Raw genomic sequence first — 16,217 nt, forward strand, 5'->3', positions numbered from 1 at the left:
GAAATAAAATTTTGACAATATTTGTTATAGAAATAAAATTTTGACAAAATTTGTTATAGAAATAAAATTTCAACAAAATTTGTTGTAGAAATAAACTTTTGACAAAATTTTCTATAAAAATAAAATTTTTACAAAATAAAATTTTGATAAAATTTTCTATAGAAATAAAATTTTGTTTGGTAGTTTGTTGGTAAATTTTTCTCCAAATTCTATTAGATTATTGTTGGCTCGACTCCACACCACGTGTCTACACGAATTTAAACCAATTCAAGATTTTGACCAAATTTTCTATAGAAATAAAATTTTGACAAAATTTTCTATAGAAATAAAATTTTGACAAAATTTGTTATAGAAATAAAATTTCAACGAAATTTGTTGTAGAAATAAAATTTCGACAAAATGTGTTATAAAAATAAAATTTTGACAAAATTTTCTATAGAAATAAAATTTTGACAAAATTTTCTATAGAAATAAAATTTTGACAAAATTTGTTATAGAAATAAAATTTTGACAAAATTTGTTATAGAAATAAATTTTAAAACAAAATTTGTTATAAAAATAAAATTTCGACAAAATTTGTTATAGAAAAAAATTTTTATAATAAAATTTTGACCAAATTTTCTATTGAAATAAAATTTTGACAAAATTTTCTATAGAAAAAAAAAAATTGACAAAATTTTCTATTTTTTAATAGAAATAAAATTTTGTTTGTTTGGTAGTTTGTTGGCAAATTTTTCTCAAAATTCTATTAGATTATTGTTGGCTCGACTCCACACCACGTGTCTACACGAATTCAAACCAATTCAAGATTTTGACAACATTTTCTATAGAAACAAAATTTTCTATAGAAATAAAATTTTGACAAAATTTTCTATAGAAATAAATAAAATTTTGACAAAATTTTCTATAGAAATAAAATTTTCTGTAGAAATAAAATTTTTACAAAAATTTCTGTAGAAATAAAATTTTGATAAAAGTTTCGATAGAAATCAAATTTTGACAAAATTTTCTATAGAAATAAAATTTTGACAAAATTTATAGAAATAATATTTTTACAAAATAACATTTTCACAAAATTTTCTATAGAAATAAAATTTTGATACAATTTTCTATAGAAAAAAAAATGATAAAATTTTCTATTTTTTAATAGAAACAAAATTTTGTTTGTTTGGTAGTTTGTTGGTAAATTTTTCTCCAAATTCTATTAGATTATTGTTGGCTCGACTCCACACCACGTGTCTATGCGAATTCAAACCAATTCAAAATTCAATCAGGACAGATCACATATTACCTTTTAATTATATTAATTTAATTTAACTTAATATTAATTTGGTTCTACTGAGTTCAATTAATCAAACTAAATTCAATTGAAATGAATTCAATTCATTTCAATGCAAATAAAGTCAATTTCTTTCACATCAATTTATGAGACTTTATACATTTTCGATTTTTTTCTATGTATTGCAATTTTTTTCGGAACATTTTTTCTGTCATCTCTCAATTGGTTTATAAGTGTGACATTTATTTGCTTATTCGAAATAGTAAAATATTATTTGTTTCGAAATATTCTTTTTCTATCCACTGTGCCACTTAGTACTTCTTGATTTCAATTGTGTTCATAGTCTCGGTTATAAGTTTGAAATTTATTTGCTTATTAGAAACATTCAAATTTGAATTATTTATTTTTCATATATTTTATGTTAATTTAAAGCACCATATATATTTATATTAAATATCCGCGTGCAAAATTCGTTGTCAAATATGAGAAGCAGCAATGTTATGGATTTTGGGATTTTATTGCAACCGGCTATCCGCAAACAAGAAGAAGAGGGTCACATTTGTAAAAAAGACCCATTAAATGTGGTATAGGCAACAACCGAAAAAAAACCTGTCAACGTTATATCCAGACTGGGTGTTTTGGTTAATGGGCAGAGATTTTATTTTGAAATTAACCGGTTTCAATTTTGTATTAGTACATATACTAAATCCATAGCTTCTTCATGGATAAATTTATGCATAGCTATACAATGCAATGACTCTCTCCAGTAAATTTTTTTTACAGTTTTTAATTATCAACAAGCTATTGTTTTGACAATTGCTTCAAATTTTTAATTATTTTTGAGATTTTGTTTTCAAAATGTTGGATAATTACAATATAGACCCAATTTTCAGATGTTTTCATGGCGATAAAATGAAAATAATATTATTGTTTAGATTTGTTGGAGCAAGGTAAATTCTACACTAATTTGCTATTTTATAACAATCCCCCTTACATTATAAATTCATTTCAACCGCAAATTAGTAAAATTAATATTTTTATTGCTTGGTTTTGTTGAAATCTCTTCGAGAATGGCAAATTGGAAGAGCAATCAGTTAATTAATAGCGAATAATAAATTAGTTAAAAATATTCACTCAAATTGGGTCATGGAAAAAAAGAAATAATTATTACACAGAATGCCGCGGGATGCCTATGGGACATGCCAAAAAAAGAAACAAAAAACAATATCCCGCCAAAAAAGTAATGAAACTATTCTTTTTGATCCGGATGTGATCCAAAATTGGATCTGAAGCAATGAATTTACATGGGTTTATCATAGCCCAGAATTCATTATTTTGACCATCTGTTGCATTTATATCGCCATGAATTCTTGAGATGTAATGCTATCATTTGGAATATCATTTGAAAGAAATAAAAACATATATTAAAAAATTAAAATCTTCCTTAACACTTTCGATTTCTAACTCTTTGTAAAGGTAGGCACACATTAAGGCACATTCCAACATCAGCCAAAAAGTGGGTCGGATCACTTTTCAAATATTTTTTTTTAATTTATATTATTTTTTTTGTCTTTGCTGCGTTTTATAATCAGTCAAATTTATTGCAAGAACTGCAAAAAAACTGACAACTTTTAAATTAAAATACCTGTACAAATATAACCACTCAATGTTTTTTTTTGTGGGAATTTTCAATAAGTTTGGTCATACGTCTAATAAGATTTTGTATAAAATTAAGCTTTGGTGGGTATTTTCTTAGCCGTCTGTTTAGAATCGACCACGAATTTTCGATGGGATTATAGTAGGAGAATTGTGTCGATTAGGGAATATTGCTGGCATAGCTATTCTCTAAAAATTTGCATCGGAAACAAAAGCATGCAGAAGAAGTACTACATTTGTCAATTATTATATAAAAATTAAAGTTTGACAAAATTTTCTACAGAAATCTAATTCTAATAAAATTTTCTATAGAAATAAAATTTTGACAAAATTTTATATAGAAATATAATTTTAACGAAATTTTCTATGGAAATAAAATTTTGACAAAATTTTCTATAGAAATAAAATTTTGACAAAATTTTCTATAGAAATAACATTTTGACAAAATTTTCTATAGAAATAAAATTTTTACAAAATGTTCTATAGAAATAAAAGTTTGACAAAATTTTCTATAGAAATAAAATTTTGACAAAATTTTTTATGGAAATAAAATTTAGACAAAATTTTCTTTAGAAATAAAATTTTGACAAAATTTTCTATAGAAATAAAATTTTGACAAAATTTTCAAAAGAATAAAACTTTGACAAAATTTTCAAAAGAATAAAATTTTGACAAAATTTTCAAAAGAATAAAATTTTGACAAAATTTTCTATAGAAATAAAATTTTGACAAAATTTTCTATAGAAATAAAATGTTGACTAAATTTTCTAGAGAAATCAAAATCATGCAAAGATGTACTATAGCAATCAGAATTTTGTAAAAATGTGTTATTTGTTTATATATTTACAATCATAATGCATTATGAAAATAAACATAACGAATTATTAAAATAAACGAATAAAAATTTAACAAAACTTTTTTTTATGGCTATAAGATAAGATTATTAGAGACAACATATACATATCGAATAATCGGTCTCAATAGTTTATATCGTTTATATATAGGTTAGGTGGCAGCCCGATGTATCAGGCTCACTTAGACTATTCAGTCCATTGTGATACCACATTGGTGAACTTCTCTCTTATCACTGAGTGCTGCCCGATTCCATGTTAAGCTCAATGAAAAGGGACCTCCTTTTTATAGCCGAGTCCGAACGGCGTTCCACATTGCAGTGAAACCACTTAGAGAAGCTTTGAAACCCTCGGAAATGTCACCAGCATTGCTGAGGTTTATACATATAACTATAGTGATTGGTTTATATGGGTCTGCATAACTATTGACCTATATGCTTAATTTGTTATAAGATTATTTGATGGATTTGATGGATATTACGTACTACAAATTTATATAACCAAAAACTAAATTAAAATTTTTTTCCTTTAATTTGGAAAAATGGTCGGATGGTATGAATTTTGAATTTTTATATTTTTAAATTAAATTCAGTGTTATTTATATATTTATTTATTTTTTTCATTTCTTTCAACTGTATTCCCTCATTAACCATCGAATGTCCAGCATTACCCTGTTGTAAAATTTGCACACGTTTGTTTATTCATTAATTGTGGTCTTTGTTATTTTATGAGTAAATAAATGAGTAGTGGAAAGCGACATTTGTATACTGACTTTATTTCTTTTGGAAAGTCTTCACCACAATTGTAAATAAAACACGTGCTACTAATTTTAATTGACATCTGACCATTGTAGCATTGGTGGCATGGGTGCGAAAAATATATAAAAAAATGTCTGACTAATGATATGCTCTAAACTACAGCATAAAAGTTTAGAAATACATAGAAAAAAATATTTTTTGTCTTCAATCACAAAATTAATTGATTCAATTAATTTTTAATTGAAATTTCTTCAATCAACGTCAATAAAAAATTAACAGATCCAATTCTCCTGGAAATTTTTTTTAAAATAATCTCTTAACTAAAATATTCTTTCCCTGTGCAAAATAAAAATTTTTCGCCGTGTATTCGAATCACATTAAAGTTTCAGGTGTGGTTCATAAGATTAATGTGTGAATAATTAACCTAAAGACTTTTTTAGTACTCACCTCTTGCAGAAACAATTTGCGGAAACCCTCTCGTGTATGTTTACCTTCACCCAGAAGAGCACTGCATTCGGATATTAACAGCCAACGGATTTTATCGCGTTTTGCTTCCAATTCCATAGAACTGAAATTGTTCTTATCTAAATTAAGATTGTAAGGTTGCATGTATTTGACTGCATGTTCCTCACTGATTTCTTGCATTTCGGAAGAACCCGATGAGGAGTTGACATTAGGTGGGTTTTGTTGTTTGATCGCATGGAGATTGAAATGCATGGCAGGGTTACCGTTATTGCCATTTATCATAGAGGATCGTGGAGGTTTATAGGGTGGCTCCATTGTTGTTGTACTCGATTCCGACGATGAGGATGATGATTTCGTTGAATGGGCAGGCATTGTAGACGGTGTTGACATACCCGTAGGTGTCACTGATCCTGAACGAGAATTTTCTCGTTGAATTTCTAATATAGCAGGTGGTGGCGAAGGTGATTTGGAAATAGGTGGCGAAGGAGTATTCGTTATTATTGCTGGGCCATCTGCCACATCCAATGCCTGGGGATTTATGTCTATATTTAAACTACTTTTAAATTTATGATTCTGAGATTCTTGACCCGTTGAGTTCGGTTGAGGCGAAGTAGATTGTGTTATTGCAGGACCATGTAATTTTTCCAAATATTGAGCTGCTTGATTTAACATAAAATCCAGAGGATTTTGATATGGAGGTTGAGATGAATCAGGATCCATTGAGACATACTCAACATTCACCTGTGGTGAGTTACTATTTTGTTTACCATAATCCGAGGTAGTTCTCTGGTTGAAGGTACTTTGTGTCATGTTATCACTCGATTTTGAGGCATTTATGTTGACAATAGCAATGGAGGTGGCTGGGATGATGGGGGCCGATGACGATCCATTCTCAATTGGTAGATCATCTGAGAATGACACTTTTTTAGGTGATCGCGTAGGCGTTGGAGGTACTTCTAATGAATTTGTTGAGGATACCGATCCGCGATGCTGTTCTGGGATGTTGGTGTTAATTGTTAATTTATAATTATTTTCCATTTTGTTGTTGTTTTAGTTGCAATAATGGCTTTTTTTTTGCCTACTCAACGATTTTGTTTACAGCTGTACTCTGTCATGGAATTGTAGAAGAAACAAAGGCAAAAAACAAAACACTTGTAAATCACATCATATTTTTTTTTTAATATTATTTTTTTAATTTCGGGCCCCATTTAATGCATTAATCACAGATGGTAAATTAATTTTTTGAAATAGTTACAAAACACTAAACATTTAACACATGTCATTTAAGTTGGGTCCCTATTTAAATGACTCTGTCCGAAAGGTGATGAGGGTGATGGGCTGGTAATTTAATGTGATAATTAATTATGCTTGTCATATAGTTTTGTTTTTTGGAATCTTATAAAGTGTTGTGAAAATATTAAGACAATAGAAGGAAATTTGCAGTTAAAAAAAAAATAAATCTTAAATAATTAGAAATAATAAATAAAATAAATAATAATAAAATAAATAAATAAATACGTAAAGTCAAGTAGAGCCGACCGATTTTAAACCCAAGCTTAACCCTGAAATGTGTCAATCGGCTCGTTTGAAGAGGTGCCCTTTAGGGCTATTTTGTGCCAACGTTTAATAAAGACATGGACTAAATGAGCCTATTGGTGCAAATCGAGCTATACATATATTTCTGGAATGTATTTAAAATTTATTAAAGTTTTTTATGTTCCCCTTCGAGTTTGTCATACCAAAATCTTCTGAAGAGTTTATAAAAATTGCGTCCTCTATCTTGAGAACACCTATAGACAAGTGAGTTAACAATAAATAGCAATAAATTGATATACGAGGTGGTTCTGAGACATACATACACGCAAAGAAAAAAAACGTTTGGAAAACGTGTACCGAAAACGTTTTTCTTTTGTTAGAGTTTTTTGAATTGCTTCGAAAATTTTAAACTTTTATCACCAAAAAAATTCGTTTGCTACAAAGTTTTTATTTTTTCAATAAAAAAAGTTATTTTTGAAACAACAACAGAGTCCATTTCGTTTATATCAAACACTGTTCTTTTCTGACTTTTGGTCTTTAATAAAACACATTTTACAGTTCAAAATTTAATATAGTACAATGTAATGTTGAACATTTTTTCGGAATCTTCCGAACATATGTGGAATGTATGTAAAAAAAAAAAAAAAACTTTGGTCGAAGCAGGGATCGAACCCACGACCCTTGGCATGAGAGTCAGACGTAGCAACCACTGCTCCACGGTGCCGAACTAAATGTGTGTTTCTGCTAAATAAACTTTGTTTATTCGGTTCGTGGCCGCCGCAAGCTATGCTATATAAATATAACTTATATGGATAATTATCTATTGATGACCATAACAGGTACATAGCTCAGTGGTTAGTGTGTTGGCTTACAAAGTGCATGGTCCGCGGTCCGATTCTCCGTCCAGGCGAAAGGTAAAAAAAATTTAAAAATTTATAAATTCGTATAATTTCTTCTACATTGTTGGTATTACAGGAAAAGGTGTTAAGAACTAAAAAACTCGTGGATGTGAGAAAGATGTGAGGGAAAATGCAATTAGGAAGAAAAAAATTTTTTTAGTTAGTCTTTATGAAATTGTTGTTACATCCTGGAAAAGAATATATGTTTATCGCAAAAAGTATATACTTTTCTTCCAAATACACTTCCTTACAGCGAAAAGCAAATAAGAAACGAACTTTGTTTGTCTAAAATTTCGTTTGGGAGGAAAGAATTATTTTTTTGCGTGTATGTATATGGGGGCCCATATGTAGGGTTCATATAAATATTTCAATTTCATACACTGAAAAAAAAATATTGGCCGAATATGAAAAATTATGCAATCTAAACACACAATTTACACAATATTAAGGACATACGAGTAGTAATTTGTTCAATCAATTTAGGAAACGAATCTTTCAAAGTTGTATTCCTCCGTTAAAGTCGAATATAATATATTTAAAGATACAATTTTAAAAATAACTGAAATATTGAATCTATAGATTAAAGATAAAAATTATTTAGTTCGAGACTTTTTTTATACCCTCCACCATAGTCATTGTCATTCCGTTTGTAACACATCGAAATATTGCTCTAAGACCCAATAAAGTGTATATATTCTGGTTCGTGGTGAAATTCTGAGTCGATCTAAGCATGTCCGTCCGTCCGTCCGTCTGTTGAAATCACGCTAACTTCCGAACGAAACAAGCTATCGACTTGAAACTTGACACAGATTTGGCTTGCGGAGCCTCTAAGAGAAGCATATTTCCATGCAAAAATTGGTCCACATCGGGCTATAATTATATATAGCCCCCATATAAACGGACCCCCAAATTTGGCTTGCAAGGCATCTAAGAGAAGCAAATTGCATCCGATCCGGCTGAAATTTGGTACATGGTGTTAGTAGATGGTCTCTAAAAACCATGCGAAAATTGGTTCACATCGGTCCATAATTATATATAGCCCCCATATAAACCGATCCCCCGATTTGGCTTGCGAGGCCTCTAAGAGAAGCAAATTTCATCCGATCCGGCTGACATTTGGTACATGGTGTTAGTAGATGATCTCTAACAACCATGCGAAAATTAGTTCACATCGGTCCATAATTATATATAGCCCCCATATAAACCGATCCCCCGATTTGGCTTGCGGAGCATCTAAGGGAAGCATATTTCATCCGATCCGGCTTAAATTCGACACATGGTGTTGGTATATGGTCTCTAACATCCATGCAAAAATTGGTCCACATCGGTCCATAATTATATATAGCCCCCATATAAACCGATCCCCAGATTTGGCTTGCGGAGCCTCAAAGAGAAGCCAATTTCATTCGATCCGGCTAAAATTTGGTACATAGTGCTGGTATATGGTCTCTAACATCCATGCAAAAATTGGTCCACATCGGTCCATAATTATATATAGCCCCCATATAAACCGATCCCCAGATTTGGTTTCCGGAGCCTCAAAGAGAAGCAAATTTCATCCGATCCGGCTGATATTTGGAACATGGTGTTAGTATATGGTCTCTAACAACCATGACGGAATTGGTCCATATCGGTCCATAATTATATATTGCCCCCATATAAACCGTTCTCCAGATTTGACCTCCGGAGCCTCTTGGAAGAGCAAAACTCATCCTATCCGGTTCAAATTTGGAATCCGGTGTTAGTATATGGCCGCTAACAACCATACCGAAATTGGTCCATATCTATGTTATATATAGCCGATCCCCAATCACACAAAAATTTGCCCATATTGTTTCATAATTATGGTTGCCACTCGAGCCAAAAATAATCTACCAAAATTTTATTTCTAGAGAAAATTTTATCAAAATTTTATTCCCATAGAAAATGTTGTCAACATTTTATTTCTATTGAAAATTTTGTTAAAATTTTATTTCTATAGAAAATTTTGTTAAAATTTCATTTCGATAAGCTTTACCGCAATCCAAGTAATTCGATTGTGGATGGCAGTGTGTAGCCGAAGTTTCTACGCAATCCATGGTGGAGGGTACATAAGCTTCGGCCTGGCCGAACTTACGGTATATACTTGTTTAAAAATAAAAAAATATATATTTTGAAATATATGTAAAAAAATTGAGTTTTTAAATTGAAATTTGTTTGAGAGAGAATTAAATGTGATTTGTAGCTTATACTTAAAGCTAGATAACTTCCGAATTTTTTTTTTAATTTTAAAAAAGCCGCGTGGTTGGATCATAATGAATACCAAAATTCTTGAGGAAAGATCGAAATCTTTGAATATACAATGGAAAAATATTTACGTGATATTAAAGATAACGCAACCTAAATTTTAGGATGTGCAATTTACAAAATATTAAGGACAAATTTCTTTAAAATAATGAAATTTTAATTAAAATATAGTTTATAATCTTTACTTCAAAAATTTTTTTCATTAAATTTAGGACACAAATTTTTCAAAAAATTTCGTCCCTCCGTTAGAGTCAACCAAGGCAATTTTTTTTTTAAGTAAAGGAACATATTTTTATACCCTTCACCACTACTGTGGTACAGGGTATAATAAGTTTGTGCATTTGTATGTAACGCCAAGAAGGAAAAGTCTGAGACCCATCGTTTAGTATACCGATCGTCTTAGAATTAAATTCTGAGTCGATTTAGCGATGTTCGTCTGTCTGTCTGTCTGTTGATGTATTTTTGTGTGCAAAGTACAGCTCGCAGTTTTAGTCCAATTGTCCTAAAATTTGGTGTAGGGTCCTGTTTCCGCTCAAAGACGATCCCTATTGATTTTGGAAAAAATCGGTTCAGATTTAGATATAGCCGCCATATATATTTTTCACCGATCTGATCATAATTGGCGTGTATATCAACCGATCTTCCTCAAATTCCGTACATCCGAATATTTTATGAGTCTCGAAAAACTTGCAAAATATCAGCCAAATCGGTTCAGATTTAGATATAGCTCCCATATATAGCTTTCGCCCGATTTACACTCATTTGCCACAGAGGCCAATTTTTTGCTCCGATTTAGTTGAAATTTTGCATAGGAAGTAGAATTAGCATTGTAACTATGCGTGCCAAATTTGGTTGAAATCGGTTCAGATTTAGATATAGCTCCCATACATAGCTTTCGCCCGATTTACACTCATTTACACTCATTTGCCCACAGAGGCCAATTTTTTGCTCCGATTTAGTTGAAATTTTGCATAGGGAGTAGAATTAGCATTGTAACTATGCGTGCCAAATTTGGTTGACATCGGTTCAGATTTAGATATAGCTCCCATATATATGGTCAAAATACCAAAATTTTTCTTCTTAAATCGCCACTGCTTAGTAGAAAAGTTGTAAAACTGACTCTAATTTTCCTAAGCTTCTAATACATATATATCGAGCGATAAATCATAAATAAACTTTTGCGAAGTTTCCTTAGAATTGCTTCAGATTTACATATTTTCCCATAATATTTTACTAACATTGTGTTCCACCCTAGTGCATTAGCCGACTTAAATTTTGAGTCTATAGATTTTGTAGAAGTCTATCAAATTCTGTCCAGATCGAGTGATATTTAAATATATGTATTTGGGACAAACCTTTATATATAGCCCCCAATACATTTGACGGATGTGATATGGTATTGAAAATTTAGATCTACAAAGTGGTGTATAATATAGTCGGCCCCGCCCGACTTTAGACTTTCCGTACTTAGACTTTCCTTACTTGTTTATTTATATCTATAGATTTAAAATAAAAACGCTTCAAATACAGGCTAAGATTTTTTTTGAAGATTTAGCATCTTTAGTTTAACGTTTCCTACATTTAAGGCTACATTTAAGGCCAAGTCCATATGGACTTGTCTTTAGAATTTATTTGTTGAGAATTGGAAATTCTTGAAATCAAATTTTGGGAGAATTTTCAATACTTTGTTTTTAAAAAAGTCTTTAAATAATAAATGATTTTTTATAGAATTTTATGTTAGGTATTCCGAACAGCACATTGAGATGCAATTATTATTATTTTTTAATTTATCAAAATCAACATTTTATAAGATATTAATCCTACTAAATTGCAATAAAATGTTTTTTTATTCAAAATCATATTTTTGCGATAAAATTCACAATCCTAACTAAATTTCAATATTGGATTTTTTTTTATTCAAAATTGCACCATTATATTTTACAGATGAAATCACACTTATTAAAACTAGGACGAAATTTAAAGTCAAAACTTTTTGTTTAGAAAATGGCGTTTTGAAAATGTAAAACAAAAGTTGATTTGGTCAAAAATCAACTGACACGAAATAATTCTTTAAAAAATATTTGAGTTTGCATTAAATTGAGATAACTTGATTGTTGGCTTTATCATATAAAAAATTTCATAGAAAAAACTTGTAAACATCATTTAATTCGTATTTTTGCTTTATAAAAAGTTGTGCCTCATTTTTGTGCCACTTTTTACTATGAGTGTGCCACCTTTTATTGAATGTGACAGTCAACGTTAGCCCTTGTTGCAAGTAGAGTAATCTGATGAGGAATACGATACTTCCAAAACAAGTTTTTTTTTAATCACGCCAAAATTTTAAAGATCAAATATTGAATTTGGAGAACTTTAGGTTAGGTTAGGTTAGGTAGCAGCCCGATGTATCAGGCTCACTTAGACTATTCAGTCCATTGTGATACCACATTGGTGTACTTTTCTCTTATCACTGAATGCTGCCCGATTCCATGTTAAGCTCAATGACAAGGGACCTCCTTTTTATAGCCGAGTCCGAACGGCGTTCCAAATTGCACTGAAACCACTTAGAGAAGGTTTGAAACCCTCAGAAATGTCACCAGCATTACTGAAGTGGGATAATCCACCGCTGCAAAACTTTTTGGTGTTCGGTCGAAGCAGGAATCGAACCCACGACCTTGTGTATGCAAGGCGGGCATGCTAACCATTGCACCACGGTGGCTCCCAATCTTGGAGAACTTTATAACACTTTCTAAAATTTTACATTTATAACAATTTAATTGTTAGTAATTTTAACACACAAAAATTTTTTTTTTCTGATTCAATCACGAAATTAATTGATCCAATTAATTTTTTTAATTGAAATGTCTTCAATCACGAAAATGATTGTATCAATCACAGTTTTAATTGGGCATAGAAAAAATTCTTGATTAAAAAATTAATTGATTTCATTGCCAAATTTCAATTAATTTTTTAATTGATTCAATTAAAAATTTAATTGATGTTGATTGCAAAACTCAATTAATTTATTAATTAAAAAAGGTAACTATTTTCAATTACATTCTGAATTGGCTTAGAATTTTTATTTGGATTAACAATTGATTGTTTGAAAAAAAATTTTAACTAAAAATTTAAAAAACATTTTCATCATCATCATAAACTGACTTAGTCTTCCGAATTTGATTAAAAGTTAATTGTATCAATTAACTTTTTAATTAAACATTTTTAAATGTTCAATCATTGACTTAATTAACTTAATGTTTCTATCTTGATTAAAAAGTTAATTGTACCAATTAATTTATTAATTGAAAAAAATTTCAGCTTCAATTAACTTTTTAATTGGAAATATTTTGGTGATATTTTTTTCTGTGAATAAAGCATAATGTTGTTTGTATCAGTCGACCAACATAATTTTCAAATGCAATCCAATTTGAAATATTTATTGTTATTTTTGAGCTTTTAATTTCAATTTATTTAATAAAGCTACCTATTGCTATTTCAATCCATATATTTTTTAATATATTTTAATATAAATATAATTTTTGTGTTTAATATAAAATTTTCAATATAAAATATTTTTTTGTTTTCTATCAATCACATAATTTTATATATTAAATATTTTCACAACACAAATAAAATGTGGGTAGCAGTTATTATAAAATAAATGTTTTCCATTTGATTTTTATTTTATTTCATTTTTTTAATATTTGTTTTCTTTTTCAATTCCCATTTTTCTTGTTTTTACATTTCTGAAAATCTTTTTTTTATTATTTTTTTAGTTAATTTTTTGTTAATGTAAATTTTAACAAAGTAATAACGTATAATTAATGGGATAGGTTCTTCGATTTTGTCTGATTGTTTTTATTCGTTCATATGTAAACTTCACAAATATATATTTTTTATATTTTTTTAATTAAATTTCTTCTTTCTTCATATATATGTATATATTTTTTCTAATTTGTATATATTTTCAAATATGGTTATATTTATTATTAATCTTCATCGAAATTAATTGATCTATTTTGTTATTTCCATCATTAATCATTGCTATTTTTTCGAAGCACAATTTTTTCATTCGCAAAGTTGTTTGTTTTTCGATACAATTTATGGCTTCTTTTTTTATTGGCACTCACATTAAGCTTTAAAAAAAAATCAAATAAAATTTCAACACATTATAATTTTTTTCCGTTACAAAAAACACTTTAATATGTTGCTTGTCTCCTTAACCGTCGTTAAGAATTTAAATTTCAATTTTTCCGTTAAATTTCGAAAACACTTGTTTCTTATACGACCAAAAAAAAAGACGAGCAAACGTACGTATCCAGCAGTAAAACAGCAACTGAAAGGGAAATTTTCAGAATTGTTGCACAATAGTTTGTTTTGCTTAAAGTAACAAAAAAAAAAAACGCACAACTACAACGAACATACAGGCATACACACGAGGTGCTTAAGGTAAGAAGAAATCGTTTAACACCTGATCAATTCTCTTATACGCATGAACACAATCCACATAAATGCACACACACACCCACATATACACATCAATAAACTCTATTCCCCTCATTACGAAAGAAACTCTCATGAGATTTCGAAAAAGAGAATTCGAAATTTACTCCATTCAGCCACATACTTTAGGTGATTTCAGTCAGTTGCAATAAACTTGGCTTTCCATGCAACTTCGACAATGACTACGATCATTATGCAGCTTGGCCGATTTGCTGCATTTGGCCACAAAGCGGAGGATTTTTCCGATTAGTTGAGTTTTTCAAATGCTTATCATCGTTAGACTAGACACGGGGCCAATAGAAACGGTGCACCGGTGTTTTCGTTTAATACCAATGGAATAGAATCGTTTTGCAACGCGATCTGAGACACCGTTTCCCACCGTTTGTGAGAGTATGAAGAACACGAAATATGTTTTGCAAATAATGTCGATTTTTATTGAGCTTTGTCGCAGGCGCGGAAGCTAAACTAAATGTCAGCTGACGGATCTTTCTTTTTTTCTGTTTTTTTTTTTCGTTAACAATGCTCCCGGATGGCACAAAAGATCTACAACGGTTTCCAATGCTCTGATGCACCCCGGTCAAGCTTTAAAAGACAACTGAATACGTTTTTATTTTAAAAACAAGTGCTGGAGTAGGTTGGTTCGATCTACATGCTCAGCTGCTGTTGGCTGGCTGGCTGGATTTATTAAATTTTTGTTTGTGTTTTGTTTTCGCTGGTAAGCGCGTGTGGTTTAAACAAAAGGTAGCCCTCCTTAGTTCGATCGCTTAAAACCATCACTCACTAATTAAAATTAAGATCCACAATGCGTAAGAGAAATGTTGAAAAGCTGTTAATTAAATTTTGTTGTTCATTTAAATTGTTTGCATATTTTTTTTTAATTTTGTTTTTGTAGTTTCTATTGGCAAATTGCATTCAATCTCATATATCATTCAGATCTTTTGTTGAAATTTCAAAAAAATATTCAAAAATGTTTATATTAAAATCAATGCACTTGAGTGTTTTGTGATTGTAAGTTGTGTGAGTGTGTTTTTGTGTTTAGATAAGCAAATAAAAAAGTAAATATCGCTGGTAGTGCGTATTTCAGTCTCCATTAATTGGAGATCAAAATCATTGGGGTTATTTCATCAGATTTGAAATGAAACAAAAAAAAAAAAAAAATCGTTTGTTTGTATTTTATTTTTTTCTTTGTATTGAGTTGATACAGATGCACTTTAATTCCAAGTAATATAAATTTTTCAATAATTTTGAGTGTTTATTCCTAATCTATATTGACTCGTAACTGGAAATCAAGTGGTATTCTATCTAAAATCAAGGACATTAAAAATGTTTAATGGGATTATTATACTTCACTCAATGTGGGAGATCATTTACACCGAAAAAAAAAAATATTTTGTTGAGGCCACGACATTTCTTGTCCTGAAAACACGAATGCATTTTTTGCTTAGCATAGAAGATTGCATCACTCGAATAGAAAGTTTTTAGCCTTGGTCAAAAGTTGATAAACTTTTCATGGAAGTAGTAAGTGATTCGACTTAAAAATGGGTATCTTTACATGAAACACATTAATTTCAACTAATATGAAATTTTCCAATAATTTTGAGTGTTTATACCTAATCTATATGGACTCGTAACCACGGCTGCCACAGTTGGTAGAATTCTACCAAAAATAGTAGATTTTTTACTGTTTGGTAGATTGGTAGAATTCTTGATGTTTTGGTACATTTTGTGAATTATTCCTCTCCAACTACGAAGTACTTCACAAATTTTCTATAGAAATAAAATTTTGGCAAAATTTTCTAGAGAAATAAAATTTTGACAAAATATCCTATATAAATTCAAATTTTGACAAAATTTTCTATAGAAATTAAAATTTTGGCAAAATATACTATAGAAATTCAAATTTTGATTTTCTATAGAAATAAAATATTGACGAAATTTTCTATAGAAATAAAATTTTGACAAAATTTTCTGTAGAAATTCAAATTTT

The 16,217-nt window shown here is 29.6% G+C and overlaps 1 protein-coding gene across 2 annotated transcripts in view; it reads right to left on the reverse strand.

Moving 5' to 3' along the window:
* The window catches only part of Nox (NADPH oxidase), a 64,790-nt gene extending 49,956 nt beyond the window's left edge, over positions 1–14,834 (reverse strand). The window contains exons 1-2 of one of the 2 annotated variants that reach the window (XM_075313851.1): positions 14,355–14,834; positions 4,992–6,117 (exon numbers count right to left, since the gene is read on the reverse strand). In XM_075313851.1, coding sequence (XP_075169966.1) covers positions 4,992–6,047 — 1,056 coding nt within the window. In that variant the 5' untranslated portion in view covers positions 6,048–6,117; positions 14,355–14,834. Of the gene's footprint in view, positions 1–4,991; positions 6,118–13,857; positions 14,048–14,354 lie in introns of those variants that run through there. The other variant, XM_075313852.1, reaches the window with a different exon arrangement.
* Between the last annotated feature and the right edge of the window lie 1,383 nt (positions 14,835–16,217).

Source organism: Haematobia irritans, chromosome 5 (genome assembly GCF_050003625.1).
Source record: "Haematobia irritans isolate KBUSLIRL chromosome 5, ASM5000362v1, whole genome shotgun sequence".
NCBI classification, from domain to species: domain Eukaryota; kingdom Metazoa; phylum Arthropoda; class Insecta; order Diptera; family Muscidae; genus Haematobia; species Haematobia irritans.